The sequence below is a fragment of the Oncorhynchus keta genome, chromosome 12 (assembly GCF_023373465.1).
Source record: "Oncorhynchus keta strain PuntledgeMale-10-30-2019 chromosome 12, Oket_V2, whole genome shotgun sequence".
Classification (NCBI taxonomy): Eukaryota; Metazoa; Chordata; class Actinopteri; order Salmoniformes; family Salmonidae; genus Oncorhynchus; species Oncorhynchus keta.
The window spans coordinates 30,821,761-30,847,165 of NC_068432.1; the positions used below are offsets into that span (position 1 = coordinate 30,821,761).

The following is a 25,405-nucleotide window of genomic DNA, read 5'->3' on the forward strand; positions in this document are numbered from 1 at the left end:
CCAAGTTTGGAGAAAATCTGTTGCTCCTTTATTTTTTAGAAAAAAAAACATTTTTTAGGGGGAAAAAATAAACACTTATTACACCTAGAATGTCATCATTGAACTCAGAAACGACTAGTAGGCCAGTCCAGTTACCATCTATTATATGAAGAGAGCACATTCCCAAAATATTGAGTAGGTATTTAGGCCTATCTATTGGCACAATTGAGGTCTTTTCAAACTCTACACCCACAAAGAGTTTGCAGACAGAGTTACTGCTGGCTGGCGATTGACTAACCAAAACCTTGCTTAATGAATTGACTTCCCAGAGTCCCATCTCCTTCTCCCGTGTGGCAACATGACTAGCAGTAGCATGGACCACCACATGATACATGAGAGTTTAGAGCCACTAAACCAGAGTGTAGTAGGGGAATCATGGGGAAGAGGAGCTGGGGGATCCTGGGAGCATTGGGTGAAGTCATGGAACTGTATGACACACACACACACACACACACACACACACACACACACACACACACACACACACACACACACACACACACACACACACACACACACACACACACACACACCACCTTATGTTAGGAAGTGGAAGGAAAGGAGAAGAGAACCTGCCTGTCTGTAGCCATGCGGTCTGTTCCTAAGGCAGACCCGTCGCTCCGACCTTCGAGCCAGCAAACACAACCGTCTGATCAGTAATGCTCACAACAACTTGATCAGGTGTATTTGTACACAAAGGTGTGAATATTACTGGCAAAATGTATCTGTGATTTGTACACACAAATAAAGTCCTTTGTTCTTTAAAACTGCATGGGAAAAAAAGTCCTTCGCTCTTTGTAGCTTTTCTGGTTGTCCAATTAAGAGGAAATCAGAGGTGCAATAGATGCTCAGCCCAACAAAAGCCTTCTCAAATTCAGCTGCCACACAATAGATAAATATGCAAATATTTCACCATCATTAGTATTAGCTAAGAAAGAATTGCAAAGTGTATAATACAGAGTGAAAAAAATACACATTTCTGTAGTAAAAAATGCCCTTCTCAGCACGAGGTGGAAGTGAGTGGTGGTTATGGGCAAACATCTCCCAAAAAGTACCATGATTCACATTGGTGTTTGAACCAATGACTGGTTTGAAGGACAGTGCGCCCTGGAAATGATAAACTAATGTGTTCATTTGATCCATAAAAGTATATTCTGACTAACAGAAATAGAACAATGGTTCCAATCCTTATACAACAGCTTTGCATTTCTCCTTTCCAATTACCCACACTCTTTCATGTTACTAGCACACTAGACATCAATCAACCCTAACAACCACATGCCACAGGATGAGGACATGGCCAAGCCTCTATAAAACTATTGTATGTGCAAATATACAAATTCTACAGAACAGATAGGGACTAGGGGGAATATAGCATGAAAAACATTCAGTGGCCCAGGAGTTAACTAAGGAGCTACATCTGTCTCTGATTCAATGACGAAACAGTCTACTGTAGGCATGCAGCATTTTACAACGAGACATAATTAATGATGTAGGAAGTCACCACCTCAACTAATTAGAATCAATCAGTTCCTACGCGAAGATAGTCTTGAACTAAAACCCGCAGAATCACCTTGCCTCTATGACCTAGCCTGGACACCTGAAAGGGGACATTTATGCAGTGAATGAGCACACCAGAGTTGACCTCTCAATGAGAAGGGTGAGGATTTGGGAGGATGAAGAATAGTGACAGGGTTAGCATCAAATCAGACAACCCGACACAGAGGGGGTCATGTGGAAGAGCGTCATTTAGGGAGAGATGTACTGTTCAGACAGGACACAAACAGAGAGTAGAGGGAACATCACTTTCTGTCACCCAGGTGGTAGAGAAAAACAGACCGTACAGTCTCCTTGAGATATAACATGAGCACCGTTTTTTGGCATCTCTGAAACTTTGTAGTAGTACGACCAGGAAGAAGGGAGAATGCAAGGGCAAGTAGAAAGATGGCAGAGGAAAAGCAGATGAGAGGAGTTGATAGAAGAGGAGTAAGGAGTCTTTAAGGCCCAGGAGAGCAGTAAGTTAGGTGGAAGCGAGTTTGACCAGGTCCATGTTGATGAGTAACCCTGAAGACCAGGGAGGGAGGTTCCTTGGCAAGATTATCAGGAGCACCACTGCCAGTAGAGTCGTAAACAGTCTCCTACACAAAGCAAAATTATGCAAAAATCGTTAAAAAAAGAAATCCCTGAAGTATTCATTTAGTCAATTGAACAGAGTCCAGTCTCAGTATCACGCCTGGTGGGTAAGGTAGATTGGTGGTTGGTTGGGGTTAGAAAGCCCAGTTTGAGGAAGTTTGAGGGGGCTGTGTGTGTCAGTGGTTCCAGCCCATGAGGTGGCTGACACGGGCCTTTTCGGTCATGCGACGTACCCGTCCTGAGCGGGACATGCCTAGGTTGAGGGGGTCCTCTGTGGTCCCCGACTCTTCATCTGACTCGTCGTTGTACAACACCGTCCTGCGGCCCTGGTTCCGGGTGTTCACCTGACCAGACTTACTGCGGCTACTGCTTTTCTGACCGCCCTCTGTCCCACCCTCACCCTGCTCAGAGTCGTCCTCCGATTCCTCCTTTTCCTCAGGCTCCTCTTCCTCCTCAGGCTCCTCCTCGTCATCCTCCTCCTCTCTCTGCGGTTGCGGCTGTGGCTCCTCCTCCTCTTCTTCCTCCTCCTCATTGTCTTCATCTTGTTCGTCGTCATCTTCTTCATCCTTCTCCTCCTCCTCATCCTCTGCCTGGACTCGTGCTCTCTTGGCTCTCTCTGGAGCCTCCTCCGCCTCCTCTTCTTCTTTCCGCCTCCTCTTCCCAGAAACATCCATCTTGCCCTTGGCTTTGTGGCGGGTCTTTAAGCAGGGAGCTTTGCTGTAGTCGTGATCTCCTCCCTCCACGAACTTCCCAACCTCCGACTCACTGTCTGAGTCACTGTCTGATGAGGACAATGATGAGGAAGACGATGATGAAGAGGAGCTTTTGGATCCTCCAGACTCCTCCCCCTCCTGCAGCACTCTTCGCCGGTGGCTCTGTCTGGCACCATTGGTGAGAGGTCTGTTACGCTCTGGAGAGACAAACATACATCGTCTCCCTGTTAAACATATCACAGCAACACTGACTAAAGTATCCTCCAGCAACAGCTACCAAGTAGGCTTACACGATAACCCTTTCTTATTGTGTGATTTTGGTAGCATTGAAAAACATAGCAATAACACCATTAACTGCTGCGTTTTAACCAGGTTGACTTCAAACATTCAAGTAGTTGGGAAACTAACTAAAGACATTTGTCTTGATAGCTTGGTAAAACATCTCTATGAAGGACTATTTATCCACTGCCTTTTGGTGTTGGTTACCCTGTGTAGTAATACCAGAGTTCTTGATGGGTGTGGTCCGACTGCGGGTGACACGGTCGGCCCCTGGGCCCCCAATGTGGCTGCCTGTCCCGGAGCTGGAGGAGGACGAGGGCTGGCTGTCCTCCTCCACCACCACGCTGCTCGACTCCGACGCTGCAATAGCAGCACGTCACATTATCACCCAACCTCCCATCACCTCAAACATTTCACACATACCGCCACAGACACAAACATACACGACAAGACTTACCCTGAGATGGCCTGCGAGACAGGCTCTTAGATGAGGGTTGGGATTTTTTGGGTGTTGCTTTCTTCCCCGACTTGTGCTTCCCTTTAGGACTAGAGAGAAGACACCAATACAGTGTTTGAGGTGAAATCTAAATAGATCCTACAAGGAGTGGTAAATAACAGGTGTGTTTATTACAGTGGTAAGGGTTAAAGTTGTAGAGAGGCATTCCAGCCAGGCCAGTACCTGGAGGGTCGACTGGTGGGAGGGGAGCTGCCTCCACTGTTCAGCCTCTTCCTGTAGCTGACACTCTGGCGACTCCTCCTCCGCTGGTTCTGGACTGCAGACTTGTAGTCGGAGATGATGGAGATGATTTGTCTCTCAAAGAAGGCTGATTGGCTGAGGGTCATGGTGTAGATCTGAAGATAAAACAGAACACATAAGGGTCAGGGGTTATAAGACCCACTGCACCCCCCTCTGAATCTTGGAAAGAAGTGGGGAGTGCTCAACCAATGTGAGTCGAGGTGAAACCCCAAAAATTGTCAGAATGAGTAGACTAACCTGTGACTTCTTGTTAGGTGTATATGCTTTGGAGTTGCTGAAAATGAGACGGACATCTTTGGCAAACTCCATGGGGTTCTCGTAGTTTCCGACGAACAGCGCCTCTGTAACAGTCCCCAGGTCCATGGGAGTGTCTATGATGTCTCGATAGTCCTGGGAGAGGAGGGAGAGAGGGTAGTTTTTAGGACGTCTGAAACCACTTAACTAAGAATTGAGGACAGATAGTTTGTAATACTTCTGAACCACTACAGTCAGTCTTATTAGTCTATCAGCTTCTCTGATTGAACTGACACAGTGGGCTGGTTTCCCAGAAACAGTTTAAACCTAATCCTAAAATAAAAAGTATTTTCAAAGAAGAATCGCCATTGCTTTTTAGACCAGGAGCAGTTTTGATCTTGTTACGGGACTAAATGAGCCAGATTGTAAAGCACTCAGACCCTAAGGCACTCATCCTGTAAGGGGATGCTATCATGTCTCTGTTAGAGTGGCAGTGACTATAATAACAAGCCTTACTGGGTAGGTGAAGAGGTCCACAGGCTGTCTGAAGGGCTCAGAGTCAGGGCCGTCCATCATACGCCGCAACAGCTCCCGACATTGGCCCCGCCACGCACGCACGTCTAACACAACCCCACGCTTTTTAGGACTGGGATTGGCCCGCTGAGAGTGGGAGAGAGGGTAGGTTTCCAGATAGGTAAATAAATAAAAACAGGAGGTAGAAAGACAACAGGGAGGAGGAATCACAGTCATAGCAAAAACAATGCATATTCCATGTTTGAGATTAAACCCTCCCTTACCTGTTGTCCTGTGGATGTCCCTGGAGTGTCAGAGTCCACATCCACCTCAGCAGTCTGCACACCAACAGAGAGACAAGTACTCTTAGTACAGTTTAATAGACCACCAATACCATTTAAGTATCACTATGAACTCCTTTGGGGTGTACATGGACTTCTCCATGTCTCACCTCGTCCTCTCCACTGCTCAGCTCCATCTTCACCTTGTGGCACAGATCTAAGATGTCTGTGCAGCTCTGATCCCTGACAAAACCACACAACAACTTGTCATATTTGCAGTCAAAACCAAGTTCTTTAAGTAGATTTCACATTGTGGAAATCTACACCCTTCATTTTAGTATGATGTCAGGGGTGCCCTACCCGATGTAGCGGAGGAGCACATCAGTCACCACCTTGGCTGCTGCCACGATGGGGCTCTGGGGCTCATTGAAAGTGCGGGCGTTGTGCTCGATGTAGCGCACCTCCCACATCAGAGCCGAGATCCTCCTAGGAGAGAGGAACACCCGGGGGGGGGATAAGCTGAGTGAGAGTCACTGATCTCCCCGAACTGGCACATACCAAAGTCCCAACACAGAGGTACAACGGGGCAGCAAGGATAAATGGAATATGAGCGACAATTACAATTGTTTTGAGGGAAGACTACAGTGCGAGTGTGGAGAGGTCAGTGCTGACCTGTAGAAGCGGTTCTCCAGCCGTCTGTGGATGGTGCTGAGGTCAGTGGGGTAGGCCACCACAGTGCAGTAGAGGGAGTAGTCCCGCAGGTCCACAGGTGAAGCAAACGCCTTGGCCAGGTCTACATACAAAATATACAGCCCATCACACTCATCAGGCAATACCAATCCATATGCAAGTTCACTTCCAGTTACAATCTATTTAATGCAGAATTCCTAGCATGAAAGCTGTTCCTGTGTGGTAGCAGTGACCTACCCAGTGTAAGCAGATCGTTGATGCCAAAGATGACCCTCTGGCAGTCCTCGTCCCGTGAGTGAGCCCCCCACTCCCCCTCCTGGGGGCTGTAGAGGCGAGCCTTCACCTCCTCCTCTGTCACCACCACCCCGTCACCAACCTCTTCTGGCAACTCCGCTGGGGGAGGGAACGCAGCACACCAGTCAGAAACCATTAATCAGCTCGTTGGTTAAAACACACCAGTCAGAGACAACATCAGCTCATTGGCTGGCAGCTCAGTCTCACTATCAATAACCTGATATAGATAGAGACTGCATGTGTTATGTTGAATGAGCTAGCAAGGAAGACACTTGAATGTGTAAACTGACTGAAAACAAACTGCATTATTCCAGTAGATGACCTGAGATGGGTGAGGAGCCATTGATAGAAGCAGTGATACTAACCTTCATCAGAAATGGGCTCCATGTCCCAAGGGCTCATCTTCTCCCTCTCGCTATTATCCCACCTAGTCAAGAGAAACCACACCTCAGCATTCAGTATCATAAGACATTACTATTGAGTGTAAGCTACAGTATGAACTTTTGCGGGTCACACTGGGATGTACCACTCCAGACTGTAAGCTTAAATCTAGTGTCAGACGTGTTAATCAGACCTGTTGAGTGCGGGGTACACATTGACTCACTTGACAGCGTAGCACTGGAACAGGCTGTCTGGGTACTCTGGCTGGAGTGGATGTTGGTCCTCCACCGAGCCAAACCACCAGGCGTCATCGATGATGCTCCGGAAGCGCACACCTAGCCGGGATAAAACATTGCTTGTTTCAGTACATGACAACAGCTGGTCTGTGAATCATCATACGTACAGAGCACAGATGTATGGGAGTATGAACTGTAAAGGTACATCCCACAGAACAGAAACATATGTGGGAGAGCGCACCACACTGCTTATATGGCACAAAGTAGAGAGGAGGTGGAACATGTAAGCGAGGGAGCTGGACCGATACTCTGCTAGCCTCTAACCACCATGTACATAAGCCTGTTAGAGTGAAGCAACACTAACCAGTCTGCCAGTTGTGCTCTTTAGCTTCGTCATAGAACTGCTGGAGCACCAGGAAATCAATGACATCCGGCATGTCATGGTACCTGAGAGAACAAGGAAAGTCATTGCCACTTATTGCTGGATATTACCATATTCTTTTCAAACAAGAGAATAAGATGGATGACTCACTTTAAGGAGAATGACTCATTGGTCATTTTGCCTGAGATGGGGTGCAGGAAGGCCAGTTTTAGGCAACAGAGGGTGGGAGGGCCCACCTCATACTTAATGCCAACCACCTTCACAGACTCCTGGTCCTGAATGACGAGAAAACAAACAAAATATATTGAAATAAGAGAGAGGCCTCACAAAGGATATGTAATACATAAAAAAACATACAGTTGAAGTTGGATGTTCACATGCACCTTAGCCAAATACATTTCAACTCAGTTTTTCACAATTCCTGACATTTAAAAAATTCCATGTCTTCGGTCAGTTAGGATCACCACTTTATTTTAAGAATGTGAAATGTCAGAATAATAGTGGAGTGAATGATTTATTTCAGCTTTTATTTATTTCATCACATTCCCAGTGGGTCATAAGTTTACATACACTCAATTAGTATTTGGTAGCACTGCCTTTAAATAGTTTAACTTGGGTCAAATGTTTTGGGTAGCCTTCCACAAGATCCCCACAATAAGTTGGGTGAATTTTGGCCCATTCCTCCAGACAGAGCTGGTGTATCTGAGTCAGGTTTGTAAGGCCTCTTTGCTCACACACGCTTTTTCAGTTCTTCCCACAAATGGTCTACGGGATTGAGGTCAGGGATTTGTGATGGCTTAAGGACAAAGTCAAGATATTGGAGTGGCCAATTTGCCACAACTTTGGAAGTATGCTTGGGGTCATTGTCCATTTGGAAGACCCATTTGCGACCAAGCTTTAACTGATGTCTTGAGATGTCACTTCAATATATCCACATAATTATCCTGCCATCTATTTTGTGAAGTGCACCAGTCCCTCCTGCAGCAAAGCACTCCCACAACATGATACTGCCACCCCCATGCTTCACGGTTGGGATGGTGTTCTTCAGCTTGCAAGCCTCCCCCTTTTTCCTCCAAACATAACGATGGTCATTATGACCAAACAGTTGTATATTTGTTTCATTAGACCAGAGGACATTTCTCCAAAAAGTATGATCTTTGTCCCCATGTGCAGTAGCAAGCCGTAGTCCGTTTTTTTTATGGCAGTTTTGGAGCAGTGGCTTCTTCCTTGCTGAGCGGACTTTCAGGTAATGTCAATATAGGACTCGTTTTACTGTGGATATAGATACTTTTGTACCCGTTTCCTGCAGCATCTTCACATAGTCCTTTGCTGTGGTTCTGGAATTGATTTGCACTTTTCGCACAGCAAAGTACGTTATTTTCTAGGAGACAGAAAGCGTCTCCTTTCTGAGCGGTATGACGGCTGCCTGTTTATACTTGCGTACTATTGTTTGCACTGATGAACATTGTACCTTCAGGCATTTGGAAATTGCTCCCAAGGATGAACCAGATTTTTGGAGGTCTTGGCTGATTTCCCCATTTTCCCACTTAGTTTGAAGGTAGGCCTTTAAATACATCCACAGGTACACCCCCAATTGACTCAAATTATGTAAAATGAGCCTTTCAGAAGCTTCTAAAGCCATGACATAATTTTCTGGAATTTTCCAAGCAGTTTAAAAAGGCACAGTCAACTTAGTGTATGTAAACGTCTGACCCACTGGAATTGGGATAAAGTGAATTATAAGTGAAATAATCTGTCTGAAAACAATTGCTGGAAAAATGATGTGTCATGCAAAGTAGATGTCCTAACCGACTTGCCAAAACTATAGTTTGTTAACAAGAAATTTGTGGAGTGGTTGAAAAACAAGTTGACTCCAACCTAAGTGTATGTAAACTTCTGACTTCAACTGTATGTGGTAGACATAAAGGAAGCAGTGTTAGTCTTACCCTGAGGTTGAGCTTGTTCCAGGGCTGTTTCTGAAGATTGATACTGTAGGCCTTGGCCCTGTGCACTGCCCTGACGTAGGCCTGGTGGCCCTGCCTGAAGTACATCAGCTGAAGAGGAACAAGTGGAGAGGGTCACCACACAGGCCACGTGTCTATAAACCTTGCACTATCGTATTCAATTAGGTACAGATTTAGCTCAATTCGAGAGATTGTGACTATCAGCATTTTTTGTCAAAAATCTGTTACTGACACAGCCTTGTTCTGTTCAATGTTCTCTACCTACTCATGTTGTTAAGTTCAAAAGAATACAATATAAACATTTATGACAGCATTCAAAGCAATGAAGGTTTAGAACTTTCAAGCCAATTATAACAGAATCGTCTTTTTTGCTGATAGAACCTTAGGTTTCTCGTGTACTCTGTTGGACCTAAGGCCCGTAAGGCAGTAGGGTTCCTTACCTCGTCACCCATCTGTGGCACAAAAGGAGAGCGGCGGGGGATGGTCTCCATGATCCAGGAGGGGGGCAGCCATTCCTCCGCATCACACCCAGCCAGAGACAGAGACGAGCTAGGTTTCTGAGCACAGAGACAGGGGGTTAAACGGTCTGAAATAACACACACACTCTTAAGGGAACTTGCCCTCAGTCACGAGACCTCAGCACATCAAAGTCAAACAAAGTCAAAGGCTCTACACTCCGTACAGACAGTAACTGAGAACATAGACAAGATCAATAATAATATGCCATTTCCAAGCAGCAAGTTGGCTGTGCCATTTCCTGACATTCCCATGTTTCTACTGTACGTTCCGTGAGCACACCTTCTGTTTGGTCTGCTTGGGCTTCTTCTTCTTCTCCTCCGCCTGCTTCCTTCCGGCCTCCTCTCCCTGGCCCTCGGCCTCCTCTGAACTGCTGGAGCCACCAGGCGGTCGGACCTGCCTTCTGCTGGTCCGCTTGGGGGGCTGGAGGTTGATCCCCGCATCAGCTGTCCAATCAGAGTAGTCACTGGAGGAGACACTGAGGGAGAGAAGTGGTATCAAAATGTGTAATTTGTAATCACAGACATATGGTAGAGTAATGAATGGATACCTATGTTCCTGCAGTATACTGACTTTTCAGGAGATGGCAGACATTTACCTGGAACTGCTGTCACTCTGCCACTGCGTTTCTCCATCAGAGGAAGCGTCGCTGGCTTCTGCCTGCTCCTCTGCCTGCTCCACACAGAAACATAATTAGACCTCCACTGACGTGACAACGCGGGTCCTCTGCTACTTCAAGAACAACAGACTACAATCCCCCCACCTCTCCATCGCTGTCTGAGTCCATCTGGCTGTCAGAGATCCTCCCCCTGTTCACACGACGTTCTGCTGATGAGCGGGTCTGGTACGCTGGTGGAGGTCTGGTCTGCTTCTTCTTCCTCTGGGTCCGCCGCAGGGAGCGCTTGCAGGGAGCCTGCTGCTCAGTCTACAGGGGGGAGAAGTCGTTGTTGAATGATAGAAAAGAAAGTAAAGCAATTGGTAGAATTCAACAAAGGGGCACACATGTGTCCTGAAAGAAATAGAGAGCTGTGGGACAGTAGTGTAGTCACCTTAGGAGAACTGGGTACAGGCTTCCTCCTCCTCTCTGTGTTGTAGATGGAACACTCCACCTCACCTTTGGCCCGTCTGGTCTCTTCCATCACCCTACACAACGCAAACAGCTTTAGTCAGCCACTGGGGGATATCTACCTCAGCACCAACCTTACAAATGGTCCTAGGCTCAAAATGAAGAAGATGGGCAGGACTGGTTAGAAGGACTGGTTAGAACACAAGGTTCAAGGCCATCTGTCTGTCTGGTCAGTCAGTCTCACCGGAGGACCCCTTGCTGGACTTCGTTGACCACAACTCTCCTACTCCAGGCCAGCAGGTCCCTCTCCGTGGCCATCTGACTGCGAGGGGCGTTGTGGTGCATCTGACGCACCCCCTCCACCTGACCACTCCTCCTCAGGCCCACGTTAGGGGGCGATCCCACTACCTCTGGTCTCTCACCAGCTTCAAATGAGGAAAAACAGAGTTACACATATCAAATCAAATTTATTTGTCACATACACATGGTTAGCAGATGTTAATGCGAGTGTAGCGAATATTTAATTAATGACTACAACATTGAAATCCAATATGCACACACTGTATGAGGGTCATTACATACAGTGTGTTATATGAAACTGTGGAACGTACCCCCCTCTCCTTCAGGCTCTCTCTCTTGGTCCCGCCTCTCATCCGGCTGGTTTTGCAACTGTCTGATCAGGACATCCAATGGGCTTTCTCCCTGACCCTCATCTGCTGTTAGCTGGCCAATCACCTGCTCCACCACCTCACCATCACCTAAGCAACAGAGAAGTTACAATGCCCAACATTGCCCACATTTTGATCCCAGAGCCAGGTAAAGAAACTTTGTTGAAAGCATTGATAAGGAGGTTTACCATTGGCCATGTAGCCCAGCTGGGGCACCAGATGTTCCTCCTTGCAGCTCTCCCTGCCGGGCACCAGGCGCTGGTAGTGGGTGGGGTGGGGGTTACCGTCCACGTCCACCAAGAAGGGAGGGGGCATGAGGTGGGGCGCCTGCTGGGTTTGCTCATCCAGGACAAAGTTATTGGCGTCCCGGATCAGGGGCCGGAAGTCAGTGTGGAAGAACATCTGGTCAGGAATCTGGAGGAGATGGGGATTTGTTATTCTCTTTACAAGCAATTAGATGACATGGAATTAACATATCTATGTTCAAATGAGCCATGTGTAAAGGCCAGACACTCACCTTCTCATAGGGTCTGCTGCAGCCAAAACCAAAGATGAGCAGGTGGCCATGGGAGTCAGTGCAGGCAAAGTGCTGTCCATCAGCTGAGAACTTACAGTCAAACGCTGCACCGTGGCCTTGGCCCTCAATCTGAGACAGAGGAAGGCTTGTGTGAATGTCGGCCAGGGTGAAAACACTGGTACTCCACCAACACGGTCACCGTGTAGTACATATGAAGATCCTTTGCTAACTGGAACAGCAGTCAGGCTCTCACCATGTTGAAGAAGTTGCGGATCTTCGCTCCCTTGGCGAGGTCCCACATGTAGATGTTGCCATCGTGACCAGCAGACAGCATGATGCGGCGGTCAAATGGGTGGGCCTCCAAGACAAACACCTCATCATCATGACCCTGAAGGAGGAACACAACACATTCAGTCCCAACAGGTCACACTCACTGAAGAGACCAGACGGTTCTATGCCTTTCTACAGAGCTAGAGGTCTCCAGCCGTTTGCAGAGGAGACCAACGGGAGATAGAGACATCTACTCACAGACAGCACATGCAGCAGCTGGCCCGTGGTAGAGCTCCACACTTTGAGCAGGTAATTAGAGACCGCTGTGACGACCGTGCGGTCACCGCGGTCCCAGGCCACCATCGTCGGCACCAGCTTGGTCTTGTCCTCGCCATTCACAACAGCACTCCTGTGACACGGTCATACGTTAAGTACACTTACTAACGAGACAAACAAACCCATACACCCATTTGCAGCAGCACAGACAATTATAGACAGCATTGTCTTACCCTGGTAGTCTGGTGGCTATGTCCAGAGTAATGCTCTTCCACTCCTGCTGTTGGTAATGCCAGATCCTAGCCGTGCCGTCCCGGCTGCCACTCACAAACCTCAGGCTGGGGACAGACACAGCAGTTGGAGCCCACACAGCAACAAATCAAAATTGTTTTATCAAAGTAAAGAGACAAGTGTGCACACTAACCTGTTACTGTTGTTACAAAACTGGACCACCACAACTTTGTCCTGGAAGAAGAGAGGTAGGAGTTAACAAAAGGAGTAGTGAGAAACAAACTGAACAGTACAAGTGCTCTAGCGCTATTTAGTCTTCCGTCTCCGCTCTCTTTTCTCTGCTGTCTTACCATGTGAGCATCCAACTCAGACAGCTTCATGGGTGTTTCAGAGCCGAGGTAATACACCCTGATCACATGATCAGTACCGCCCGTGGCCAGGAACATCCCACCTGATTCAAAGAGCAACAGGTAAGTACATTAAACTAACTGATCTAGTTCTGTGGCTTTGTGAAAACTTTACCTTGACTCATGTTGTTCAAATAGTAATTTGCAAATAACTCCATAAAATCAGTGAAAATGTGATGAGGAATTATAATGTAAAGCATGTTGTTTATTAGGGGCCACCTACCACAGCTGAAGGAGGAGGTGGAAATCTGGACCCCAGGCCTTGACCGCTCAATGAACTTGACTGGCCGGTCACTGAGGAGGAAACAGAAAACACAGGTTAGGGTCACTTAGGCCACAAAAAGGATCTGTTGAAAATAAAGACACCATCACCTTGTCATTCCTCCCTGGATGCCTCAGACAACCTCTGCTGTCCAACACTTACACAAACTTCATGCTGAGCGAGTGCCATTGCCATAAACACACCATGCCGTCTGCGCCAGTGGAGGCCAGGAAGCGCATCGGTCCTTTTACCGCCGGACAAAACTGAGGAGGACAGGGGGTGTCAAACACACTGATATTTCTCAAATCGAAAGGGTCACAAAATTGCAACAAAAAAAAACCGACCTCATGCAAGATATTTTACATCACAGAAGGTAAATGAATAAAATTAAAGTTTATTTGTCACGTGCGCCAAATACAACAGCAAAAAAGGTGTTAGGTGAACCTAACACGAATGAATAATGAAGAGTATAACTAGCTAGGTTCCTATTACTTGTCCTGACCTGAATGGAGGTGATGGAGGCTGCATGGCCCTGCAGCACAGTGATGGGAGCGCAGGTGCGCAGGCACCACACTCGGATGACCTTGTCACAGCTGGCCGAGGCTATGAGCGTGTTCTCGTAGTTCACTGCCATGTCGGAGATCTCGGCCGCATGACCACGCAGGGTGGACAGCAGCCGGCCGTCATCCGTGGACCAAATCTTCACCAGACAGTCATCAGAACCCTGGAAGAAGAGAGGTCATGATGAGACACTGGCGGCATAGAGACTGACACACTTCAGAGGGAACGGACAACAACAGTCTTTGGTATATCTTCTCGTCTTTTATCAGACTCTTACCGTAAATATCCGTCTGCCACTGCGGTCGAAGGCCACACAGTACACAGAGGACAGGTGGCCCAGGATGCGCCTGTGCATCTTCATATGCTGGTAGGTGTAGGACGGCAGGGCATGGCCGAAGCGGGCAGTGCCAGTAGCCTGGCGAGCACCCATGATGGACACTAGACAGCGAGAGGGTAGAGGTCAGTTGGGCAGAGGTAAAGGAATTTACAATTAAGTATGTATTGCTCTGTAGTGTTTCCAATAATTTACAGGTTTCATGAATATTCTTTTTACAGCACAGCTTACCGATGCTGGGGGGCTTCCCAAAGCTGACTGGTGGTTCTGGGGGGCGACCCCGGTGCAGCGCAGCAACAGCAGTTCCGCTCCATTCTGTGTGGGTACAACCTAACAGAATACATGGTTCTAAAGCATTACAGACTGTATGACCTGGGAGTCTGGGGCATGTATTCCGCATCTGTGTAATCAAGCACCTCGATTAGTGATGATGACATTATTTTGTTTGGTCTTTGATGGCAAGAGAAAGAAACAGTGAATTGGGGGGGGGGCTCACTTTTAGCTGTGCGAAGCAAAGACTGCCTTCCCAAGCCCAGGAGGGTCTGGACTCCAGGGACGCTAGGTGGGGCCTCCTTGTCTATGAGAGGACCGATCTGTTGGCATACTCTCAGCAGGTAGTCTGCTGGGATGTGCTGGTTCAAGATCACCTGTGGACACATCAGAGACAACAGTCATCATATAGACCTGTGTGAGTGAAATCAGTAGGAAAATGTCATCAAAGCAACATTAGGGAAAATGTAACCGTATCCCTAGACACTTTAATATTTGAAATGCCTTACATTTACAAACTAGATGTCAAAATACATCTTTAGTTAGATTTTATGTTCTACCCAAAACGGACACTGGGCAGGGGTGATATTGGAGCGTAAGCACAAATGCCACACACAGTTAAACAGTTGTTTGCCTGTATTAAAGGGATAATCCACCCCATGAAATAAAAATCATGAAACTCCTGTCCATTTGGTGAAAACCCATGTCCTATCAGTGAGTAAAATAAAACAATTCCCATGATTTAACTTTAAGTTGTCTGTCTGTGAAATCAGGAAATTGTGTAGGAACGCGCCATAGCTACATGGTTCTCGTCAGTGGAGATAGTGTGTTATCCCCTATCAAAAAGCGTTTAAAACTATTGCCTGCCCTAGATATTGTCAAATCAGCCAACATATGGTATGGGCATATTGTCTAGAATATATCCATCCGTTTATAAATCGCCATGACCAAGTATATATATTTCATTTAGATGTGCTCAATCCAAACAGTGTACCAAATTCTTTTTAGGGGATCCTGAGTGGCGCAGCATTCTAAGGCATCACTACTGACCCGGGTTCGATCCTAGGCTGTATCACTACTGGCCGTGATCGGGAGTCCCATAGGGCGGCGCACAATTGGCCCAGTGTCGTCCTGGTTTGGCAGTCATTGTAAATAAGAATTTGTTCTTAACTGTCTTGCCAAAAATGTTTTTTTTTTTACCTTTATTTAACTAGGCAAGTCAGTTAAGAACAAATTCTTATTTTCATTGACGACCTAGGAACAGTGGGTGCCTTGTTCAGAGGCAGAACGACAGATTTTTACCTTGTAAGCTCGGGGATTCGATCTTGCAACCTTTCGGTTACTAGTACAACGCTCTAATTACACTAGGGTACCTGCTGCCCCACAATTAAATAAAGGTACAATAAAAATATATTATTCTATGATATCATGGAGGTCCGCAAATAATTGTTTAAATGCATGCTGCCACCTAGTGTGATGGATTGTACAATAAATCATGATCTAACTACCATGAAAATAAAATAAATAAATTATTCCCTAGTAACTTCACCGACAGTAGCTCCACTTACTACAGGAACATCCCATCGGTTTTACGGCCTCTGCATATGATACATCATGACTGATCCTATATCTATATCTGATCCTATACCGCGCTCTATACCTGGCATTCAGTAAATGCTGCACTGTGTTCTCCTCCACAATTACAGCACTTAAACTTCACATTGCTTCCCCAATCACTATAATCATGTGCCCCTCCACACTTGGCACATATTTTCTTTCCTTAACGCTGAGCAGCTACATGTCCCATTCTTTGGCATTTTACCAAATTATTCAACAAATTGTCTCCTTCAAGTACCATCTCGCAATACGCGTCTGAGAAATTTGAGAAAGGGCCATTGTTGTTATAGCAACGCACTTTGCACTCACTCTGGGCAGAGGCAAACTGCAAGTTGAACTCAGAGAGAATCTCCTAGATTTGTTCAAGTGTGTGCAGAAGGGAAGAGTATCGTAAGCCTGATGAAGGGAAATGCTGCAACTGTGGAGGTGAACATGCGCCCAAATTCCTAGAGTGCCCTGTTAGGGTGTAGGAGAATGAGGTGGCATGGGTAAGAAGTGTCCAGCGTGTCTCCTATCTGGAGACGGTAAGAAGATTGGAGTGGCAGGGAAGAAGAAATGGTAGTAGAGCCACCCCGACCAGTCAAGGTTTCTCATCAACCGAGGGATAGTGAAATGCTACATGTTAAAAAGTTGGACTTTGTATTATTTATTGCAATGGTCATAAACTGTACAGCACAAGCAGAGAAGTCGTCTAAGAAAATTGGAATCATAGTGAATGCCGCTGAACGTTTTTTGGGGTCTTCGTGATTTTACAGCCAAGGCCGTGCAAGAAATCCTGTTGGTGAATGTACCACCATCACAGACCCCTGAGCCTGTGTAGGGATGTATTCTGGAAGAGTGGACTGTGAATGAAGAAGTGGGATGGGTTTTCTAAGTTGCAGTGTGTTTTGGTATGATGCCCTTTTCCCAGTGTTTTTTGTTGTTGTTGTTTCTTATTCAATACCCCGTCCAGTTGGTGGCGGTAATGCACCATTAACATTGGACGCTAACCACCGTTAAAACCCCACCAAAGAAACAAGTAAATGGTTCCAATCGTTTTTCCAACATTCATTTTTCCCATAGGCGATTTTAGAAACACTTAAAATAAGGCCTGTGTTTCGCGTAGGCTTACCCTGGCATGACATTTTGATAACCATGTAAATCTCTCTAAGAGAAGGTGACATTTATCAATATATTTGCTTGTATTTACCCCCCAAAAAGTAGCTGCTAATGTGGCTATCAAAGAACTACAAATGCCATGATGATATGGACTAGACTGAAGAATCGAGCCAATGGTAAGAATCTCTAGATTAACTATCAAATGTTAGCTAACTGTAGTAATAATAAATTGGCAAAAATGATTTAAAATGGACAATTCTGTGCATTGTCTTGTGCAAGTTTTAAATTGACACGTGCAGGAGCTTGCAGGAATTTGTAGTCTTGCATGTCTAATTTGATGCTAATTAGCATTTTCGAATCAGAGAAAATAGATCTGAATATATTGATAAAAGTCACCTTGTCTGAGAGATTTACATGGTTATCAAAACGTCACGCAAGGGTAAGCCTACACAAAACATAGCCCTTTGTTTACATATGCCACTTTGTTTACATACTCATCTCATATGTATATACTGTACTCGATACCATCTACTGTATCTTGCCTATGCTGCTCTGTACCATCACTCTTTCATATATCCTTATGTACATATTCTTTATCCCCTTACACTGTGTATAAGACAGTAATTTTGGAATTGTTAGTTAGATTACTTGTTGGTTATTACGGCATTGTCGGAACTAGAAGCACAAGCATTTCGCTACACTCGCATTAACATCTGCTAACCATGTGTATGTGAAAAATAAAATTTGATTTGATTTATTTTAAGTGTTTCTAAAATTCCCTTTGGGGAAAAACTAATTTCCCTGTTTGACCACGATGTTTTATAGGTATTACGACACCTCCACTATGTGGCTCTATACCAGGCAGTCAGAAGGCCCTAAAAATGGTCAAAGACGTCAGCCACCCTAGTCATAGACCAGGGGTGTCAAAGTCAAATGGACGGAGGGCCAAATAAAAAATTTAGCTACAAGCCGAGGGCCGGACTGTTCGAATGTTCATTGAAAAATTTTTAAATGACGATATAGTCTAGTGAACCTAATTGAACCTACTGAAAACCTAACAAATATATTCCAATATGATCAGATAAATAAAGCAATATTTTCTTATGGCTCTGTCAGTAATCTTTAATTTTCAACAGACACAAAGACAAATTTCCTTTATATAAAAATCCCCATAACATGAACATTAAATGAAAGAAACCGGTATTCAAGGCACCATCAGTAGCCTATATTTTCTATTTTAGCAAAAGTGGGCTAAATTTACTTCAAAGAAAAAAACAATAATAGCAATTTTCTATCATCCACTCAACTGAAATATTTTTAAAATATAATTGGATTGAAATACAATAAAATAAAGTGCAAAAATCTATTAATCAAAAACAACACTTTGTTTAAGGAGAAGTAACATGCAGTGAAAACAAATATTAAACTTTAACTTTTAAACTTGAACTGAGTAAAAACTCTAAATATGTGATTGCACAGTAATGTTCACTTGTTTGAGGTTGAGGGTGATACTTGGTGGTGTCCCATCTTTTCCACAAGTTCATCAATGTTCGGTAAGGCTCTGAGCTGAGGAAATCCTCAGAATTGAGTGGAGGTGTTCAGCAGTAAGTCGACTTCTGTGTGATGTTTTGTTCAAGTTCATCAAAGAAAACAGTTGTTCACACAGGTATGTGCTGCCAAACATAGACAACGTTTGAGCAGCCTGGATGCGCAGCTGGGGCATTGTGTCGGGAGGAAACGGGCGAACTCTGCAGCACCCACTGCCGCATATTTGCCCTCAGTGCATCATTGCATTGGAGGTCAATCAACTCCATTTGGAGGTTTGGTGGTGAGCTTTCCACGTCAACAGCAAATGGGTTACCGAGCAGTTCCAACCTGCTTTTTGTGCTTCAAAGTCAGCAAATCGTCAAAGTCAGCGGCAAGCATACCTATTTTATCAGCCAACTGTGCGCTCGGAACGCACTGGTAGAGAGCTTCTCTTTCATGGTCTGGCAGCTGGGAAAGTGGCTCAAATTTTCTTTCCGCATCTGCGTCTCCCACAGAGTCAGTTTGGTTTTAAATGCCTTCACTGTACTGTACATATCAGAGATGACACGATCCCGACCCTGCAGCTGCAAGTTCATTGCATTCAGATGACTCGTAATGTCACACAGAAAAGCCATTTCACACAGAAACATTTCGTCTCGGAGTTGTGTTGTGTCTTTCCCTTTGCTGTCCAAGAACAGACAAATCTCCTCACGAAGCTCTCTTTGAAGCACCTTTCCCTGGCTTAGCCATCGCACCTCTGTGTGATAAGGCAAATCACCATGCTCCGTTTCTAACTCCGTCAGAAATGCCTTGAACTGGCGGTGATTCAAACCTTTGGCTCTGATAAAGTTAACTGTGCGCGTGATGATGCTCATTACATGCTCCATTTTCAAGGCTTTACCGCACAACGCTTCCTGGTGTATGATACAATGATAAGCTGTCAGCTCACCTGTCGCGTTTTCCTCTTGCATCTTTTCCCGTATCTTCGCCACCAGTCCGCTCCTGTGTCCACATCGCAGGTGCTCCGTCGGTTGTCAAACCCACGAGTTTTTCCAAGGCAGCTCCATCTCATTTACACATCTTGACACCTCTTCATACAAATCATGCCCCGTAGTTGTGCCATGCATAGGACGTAAAGCCAAAAACTCCTCTGTCACGCTTAGGCTGGAGTCCACTCCGCGGATGAAAATTGACAACTGGGCAATGTCAGAAATGTCGGTGCTCTCATCCACAGCCAAGGAATATGCAATGAAATCTTTTCCCTTTTTCACAAGCTGCTCTTTTAGATTGATGGACAACTGGTCTACTCTCTCGGCAATGGTGTTTCTGCTCAGACTCACATTTAAAAAGAGTTGCCTTTTTCTGGGCAAACTTCGTCACAAACTTTAATCATGCAGTTTTTGATGAAATCCCCCTCCGTAAATGGCCGGGCTGATTTAGCGATCTCTTCTGCCAAAATAAAACTGGCCTTGACAGCAGCCTGGCCTTGTGATTTGGCTTTTTTGAACAGAGCCTGTCGAGATTTGAGGCCTCGTTTGAATTCCTCTGCCTTTTGTAGCCTTTGTTCCATGTCCATATTCTTGTTTTTGTCCGCGTGTTTCGTTTCATAATGTCGTCTCAGATTATACTCTTTCAGTACCGCCACACTTTCTCCACACAGAAGACACACAGGTTTTCCAGCTACCTCCGTGAACAAATACTCCGACTCCCACCTTGTTTGAAACCCCCGGTTCTCAGTGTCCACCTTCCGTTTTGCCATTTTTGATGGGTATCTGAAAGTTAATTTTACTGTGATGCTGACAACTGCTGTGCCAATAAATATTGAAATGAAGCAGCCTACTGCTCGGTGCGTCACCGTTGCATTGTGGGAAATGTAGTATTGGTGCGTAAAAGATCTGCGGGCTGCCGGCTTGCTGCGGTCTGCGGGCCGGTTCTAATAATAAATCAAGATCATCCCAGGGGCCGTAAAACCTTCTCGCTGGGCCGGATGTGGCCCGCGGGCCTTGACTCTGACATATGTGATAGACTGTTCCATCTGCGACCGCACAGCAAGCGTACAGATGCACCAAGTCCGATACCAACAAGACCCTGAACAGCTCATACTCCCAAGTTCAATAGTTAGTCCAGGTAGCTATTGGTTATCTGCAATTACCTTTTTTTGCACTAACTATTTTGACTCATCACATGCGCTGCTGCAACTATTTATCTATCCTGTTGCCTAGTCACTTTATTCCTACCTATACGTACATACACATCCGTTCAAAAGTTTGGAGTCACTTAGAAATGTCCTTGTTTTTTAAAGAAAAGCACAATTTGTCCATTAAAATAGATCAGAAACACAGTGTAGACATTATTAATGTTGTAAATGACTATTGTAGCTGGAAACGGCAGATTTTTTTATGGAATATCTACATAGGCCCATTATCAGCAACCATCACTCCTCTGTTCCAATGGCACGTTGTGTTAGCTAATCCAAGTTTATAATTTTAGAATTAGCACAACTGAGCAAGAGGACAAGTGCATTAGAGTGTCTAGTTTGAGAAACAGATGCCTCACAAGTCCTCAACTGGCAGCTTCATTAAATAGTACCCTGCAAAACACCCCTCTCAATGTCAACAGTGAAGAGGCGACTCCGGGATGCTGGCCTTCTAGGCAGAGTTACATAGCCAAGTTATCGTTACTCATTGTGTATTTATTCTTTGTGTTATTATTTCTCCGTGTTGTTGGGAAGGGCCCATAAGTAAGCAGTTAGTCAACACTTGTTGTTTATGAAGCAAATGACAATATGATTTTAACTGATTTCCACACAATTTTCAAATGTTGCTACCAATCTTGTTATAATGACAAAATGAAATATTTTCACAAAAAAATATTGTTTTCTGTGTGATTTAACACTGTTTAACACTATTAATCATAGGAATTAGTGGTTTGCTCAGTCCCCTCCTGTACTCCCTGTTCACTCATGACTGCACAGCCAGACATGACTCCAACACCATCATTAAGTTTGCTGATGACACAACAGTGGTAGGCCTGATCACCGAAAACGATGAGACTATAGGGAGGTCAGAGACCTGACCGTGTGGTGCAAGGACAACAACCTCTCCCTCAATGTGATCAAGACAAAGGAGATGATTGTGGACTACAGTAAAAGGAGGACCGAGCACGCCCCCATTCTAGTCGACGTGGCTGTAGTGGAGCAGGTTGAGAGCTTCAAGCTCCTTGGCTTCCACATCACCAACAAACTAACACACTAAGCACACCAAAACAGTCGTGAAGAGGGCACGACAAAACCTATTCCCCCTCAGGAGACTGAAAAGATTTGGCATGGGTCTTCAGATCCTCAAAAGGTTCTACAGCTGCACCATTAAGAGCATCCTGACGGGTTGCATCACTGCTTGGTATGGAAATTGGTCAGCCTCCGACTGCAAGGCACTACAGAGGGTAGTGTGTATGGCCCAGTACATCACCGGGGACAAGCTTCCTGCCATCCAGGACCCCTGTACCAGGCATCAAAGACGCCAGCCATCCTAGTCATAGACTGTTCTCTCTGCTACCACACAGCAAGCGGTACCAGAGTGCCAAGTCTAGGTCCAAGAGGCTTCTATGCAGTCACTTAAATAACTCTACCTACATGTACATATTACCTCAACACCGGTACCCCCTGTATATAGCCCCACTATTATTATTTTACTAGTGCTCTTTAATTATTTGTTATTATTATCATCATTTCCTTTTTGTTTAGTAAAACTGCATTGTTGGTGAAGAGCTTGTAAGTAAGCATTTCACTGTAAGGTCTAACCCGGATGTATTCGGCGCATGTGAAATACAATTTGATTTGGGAAACACACACTGCAGTTAGCCATCTGAATCACCTTCCTTCTCCCAGCTGTCTCAAATAGTAAAGGCTCTGCATACTAGGTTCGGATTGCGCCTAGCAGAACTCCGCTGTGAAGGTTTGTGCCGTGTATACTCCCTTAAAATATTAAAAGACCTTCGCTAGAATAAAAAAAAAAAAAACTGCAATAGTGCCGTTTGTCCATCATGAGATGTCTTAGCCAGTATAGGTTTAATTAATCAAAAATAACTCAAGAAATCGGTCTTTCATCTCAGTCTTTCATCTTTTGCAGAGCTCTTAGTTGCGCAATTTTACATCTAGCTAAGATGTTTGGTGCAGTACTTCTCAAGTGAAAAAATGTCCATGAAAACGAGTTCTCTCACTCAATGACAAACACTTGAATAATCCCCAATGTTGACCAATATCTGACAAAGGGGCCTAGATTTCTCTGACCGAACTTCTGCTGCGTTCAAAACAATTGGGAGCTCGGAACACTCCGACTTCCGAGCATTCAAAACAACTGGGTACTCGGAAAAAAACGAGCTCCGATTGGGAAAATCCAAGTCAGGAAATATGGCATCTTTCTAGAGCTATGACCTAAAAATCCATGACGTCATAATGTTACCTACTTTGTCCTCGAAGCACCATTCGTTTTGCCTCTAGAAAAAAATATGTCCTGTGCACGAACAGCCGAGAAAAACCTTGCCGATACTAAAACGTCACAAAATGTCGTCATAATATATGCAAGAACCGTTTCGGGTGGGAAGCATGCGGACGCCTTAACTGCTATTTCATTGGCTGTCTGGTAAGATGGACGTTTCCTAAGCCTTTGTACAGTCTCATTCTGTTTACCCCTCCTCTTTGCCCACACACAACACGGCTATAATTCCTGACCAAATATTAATTTGAAGTAATCAAATGCCGGCTTTTACTCAAACGCACAGATCGTTTAAAAATAACTATCATCCATCAACTGAACAAAAACATTTGAAAGCCGACAAAATATTGATATACAAATGTATTCTCGCAATCAAAAGTTACACGATTGATTGGATAGCCGGTTATGAACTTATTATAATAACACTCACCCAGTCTTGGAAGTTTCGTTTGTATTGTTTGCCGTCCCAACTCCATCGTTTCGGGATCAACTAAACGGAAGACACGCGGTTAGACAAATGCATCAAAACTCAATAAATACAATAATATAGTTGCCGTATTGTTCATGCCTCTATCAATAACAAAGCACACCATACAAATAAAAGTAGAAAGCGCCCCAATATCGCGGAAACGAGACCTGAGAACAAGCTAATATAGACGAGAGCGGGCGCAGCTTACCTCATACTCTTCCAGTTCCTCAACCAGGATCTATGGAGAGAGTTGCTAGTCTTTAGCACACATTGAGATATTTAGATAGATAGCAATTGTAGTTAAAGTTATTGATATAACTTGTCATTCCTACCTGTGCCGATTTTTTACACGGTCCCGACTGGAGAAATCTGGCAATGAGGTAATACAATTCTGAAAATAGATAGGCGCATTATTAAGCCATTCAATAGCTTGCTAAGCTAGCCAGCTATGCTAACTACTAGATAGCTAGGCTAACTGACTCAAGACCTAAACTGTGTTTGCGTTAATATTTTAAAGAGAGAAATAGCTAGACCCGTAACACTCACCAGCTTCGATTTGTGAACACTGTTCTTCTGCCATCACTTGATAAGAACATCGACATTTGATTCACTAATGTTTAGGTGTATTTGGAAAATAGCCACTTGAATTGCTTCCCAGCGTTTGGCCTTTTCCTTTCTCAAGCTATCTCACAGCTTTGTTAGCGCCCTCCCGCGACCAATGACAGAACATTTGCAATTCCAGCACGAGACACCTGGTGGCCATACCACCTGGTTTTGGTGAGGAGTTCATACCATATAGTGGGTCATATAGTACTAGGCCCGGTTTCCCAAAAGCATCTGAAGGCTTTAGTTCATCGTTATGGTTCTAAAGACTAATGTATCCTTAAAATGCATTTGGGAAATCGAGCCCAGGACAGAGACCTTTTATTGAGGACATATTTGTAGATAAAGTTGTTTTTATCGACCTCAATTAATTTGTCTAAGAGTAGAGCATATTCTGGGGTATTGAGATTGTCATTTCAAATAAATAAACAAGTAAGGCCTATTATATTCTGCTGATGAGATTTCATGGATGTTGATCTAATGTCTTGCCTTCACTTTTAGACTATGTACTTCCAAATATTACATTAAGTTGCAACTACAACTATAGGGTTATTTTCAGACAAGCACAAAACTTACCATATCAAAAATAACGTCATATTATCATATGTAACAGTATAGACTTTACATTCTTCCCCTCGCCCTGACCTGGGCGCGAACCAGGGACGCTCTGCACACATCAGTCACCCTCGAAGCATTACCCATCGCTCCACAAAAGCTACGGCGAATGGGTACTGCCAAACACTACTTAGCCCTAGTTAGAGCAAGGTTACCAATTTGCATGTCAAACAATTATAATGTTAAGAGCTGAAAAATTGCATGCTTTTGCAAGACATGCAAAATCATGTCTTTGTGGTGATTTGTAGGCTCTATACAAGTAAGCTGGCATGATACATTATATATATATAAAAGAATGTGGACACCCCTTAAAATGTGTGGCTTTGGCTATTTCAGCCACACCCGTTGCTGAAAGGTGTATAGAATCGAGCACACAGCCATGCAATCTCCATAGACAAACATTGGCAGTAGAATGGCCTTACTGACGAGCTCAGTGACTTTCAACGTGGCACCGTCACAGGATGCCACCTTTCCAACAAGTCAGTTCGTCAAATTTCTGCCCTACCAGAGCTGCCCCGGTCAACTGTAAGTGCTGTTATTGTGAAGTGGAAACGTCTAGGAGCAACAACGGCTCAGCCGCGAGATGGTAGGCCACACAAGCTCACAGAACGGAACCGCCGAGTGCTGAAGCGCGTAAAAAATGGTCTGTCCTGGGTTGCAACTCCCGAGTTCCAAACTGCCACTGGAAGCAACGTCAGCACAACAACTG

The 25,405-nt window shown here is 45.0% G+C and overlaps 2 protein-coding genes across 3 annotated transcripts in view; one reads left to right on the forward strand and one right to left on the reverse strand.

The window, feature by feature from the left end:
• On the reverse strand, positions 1-24,253 carry LOC118391308 (bromodomain and WD repeat-containing protein 3-like). Of its 2 annotated transcripts, none has more exons than XM_035782567.2 (40): positions 24,025-24,253; positions 23,811-23,869; positions 23,687-23,716; positions 23,440-23,499; positions 14,501-14,651; positions 14,236-14,334; positions 13,948-14,108; positions 13,612-13,833; positions 13,272-13,372; positions 13,071-13,141; positions 12,791-12,891; positions 12,634-12,674; positions 12,443-12,547; positions 12,192-12,342; positions 11,917-12,051; positions 11,664-11,792; positions 11,335-11,560; positions 11,090-11,236; positions 10,723-10,903; positions 10,462-10,555; positions 10,176-10,337; positions 10,011-10,084; positions 9,695-9,890; positions 9,337-9,453; positions 8,879-8,986; positions 7,083-7,207; positions 6,915-6,997; positions 6,538-6,649; positions 6,299-6,360; positions 5,877-6,032; positions 5,622-5,742; positions 5,310-5,435; positions 5,120-5,192; positions 4,953-5,006; positions 4,672-4,815; positions 4,159-4,311; positions 3,844-4,016; positions 3,622-3,710; positions 3,372-3,524; positions 1-3,082 (listed from the first exon to the last, which is right to left on the reverse strand). In XM_035782567.2, exons 1-40 carry the CDS (start codon positions 24,056-24,058, stop codon positions 2,349-2,351), a joined length of 5,313 nt encoding a protein of 1,770 aa, XP_035638460.1. In that variant the 5' UTR covers positions 24,059-24,253; the 3' UTR covers positions 1-2,348. The 2 variants fall into 2 exon arrangements, with proteins under 2 accessions (XP_035638460.1, XP_035638461.1); XM_035782568.2 differs by having other exon boundaries at positions 3,387-3,524; positions 24,025-24,252.
• Positions 23,707-25,405, forward strand: part of LOC118391309 (adapter SH3BGRL-like) — a 10,289-nt gene continuing 8,590 nt past the window's right edge. The window contains exon 1 of the mRNA XM_035782572.2: positions 23,707-23,858. The gene's annotated coding sequence lies outside the window, so the exon portion shown is untranslated. The remainder of the gene's footprint in view (positions 23,859-25,405) is intronic.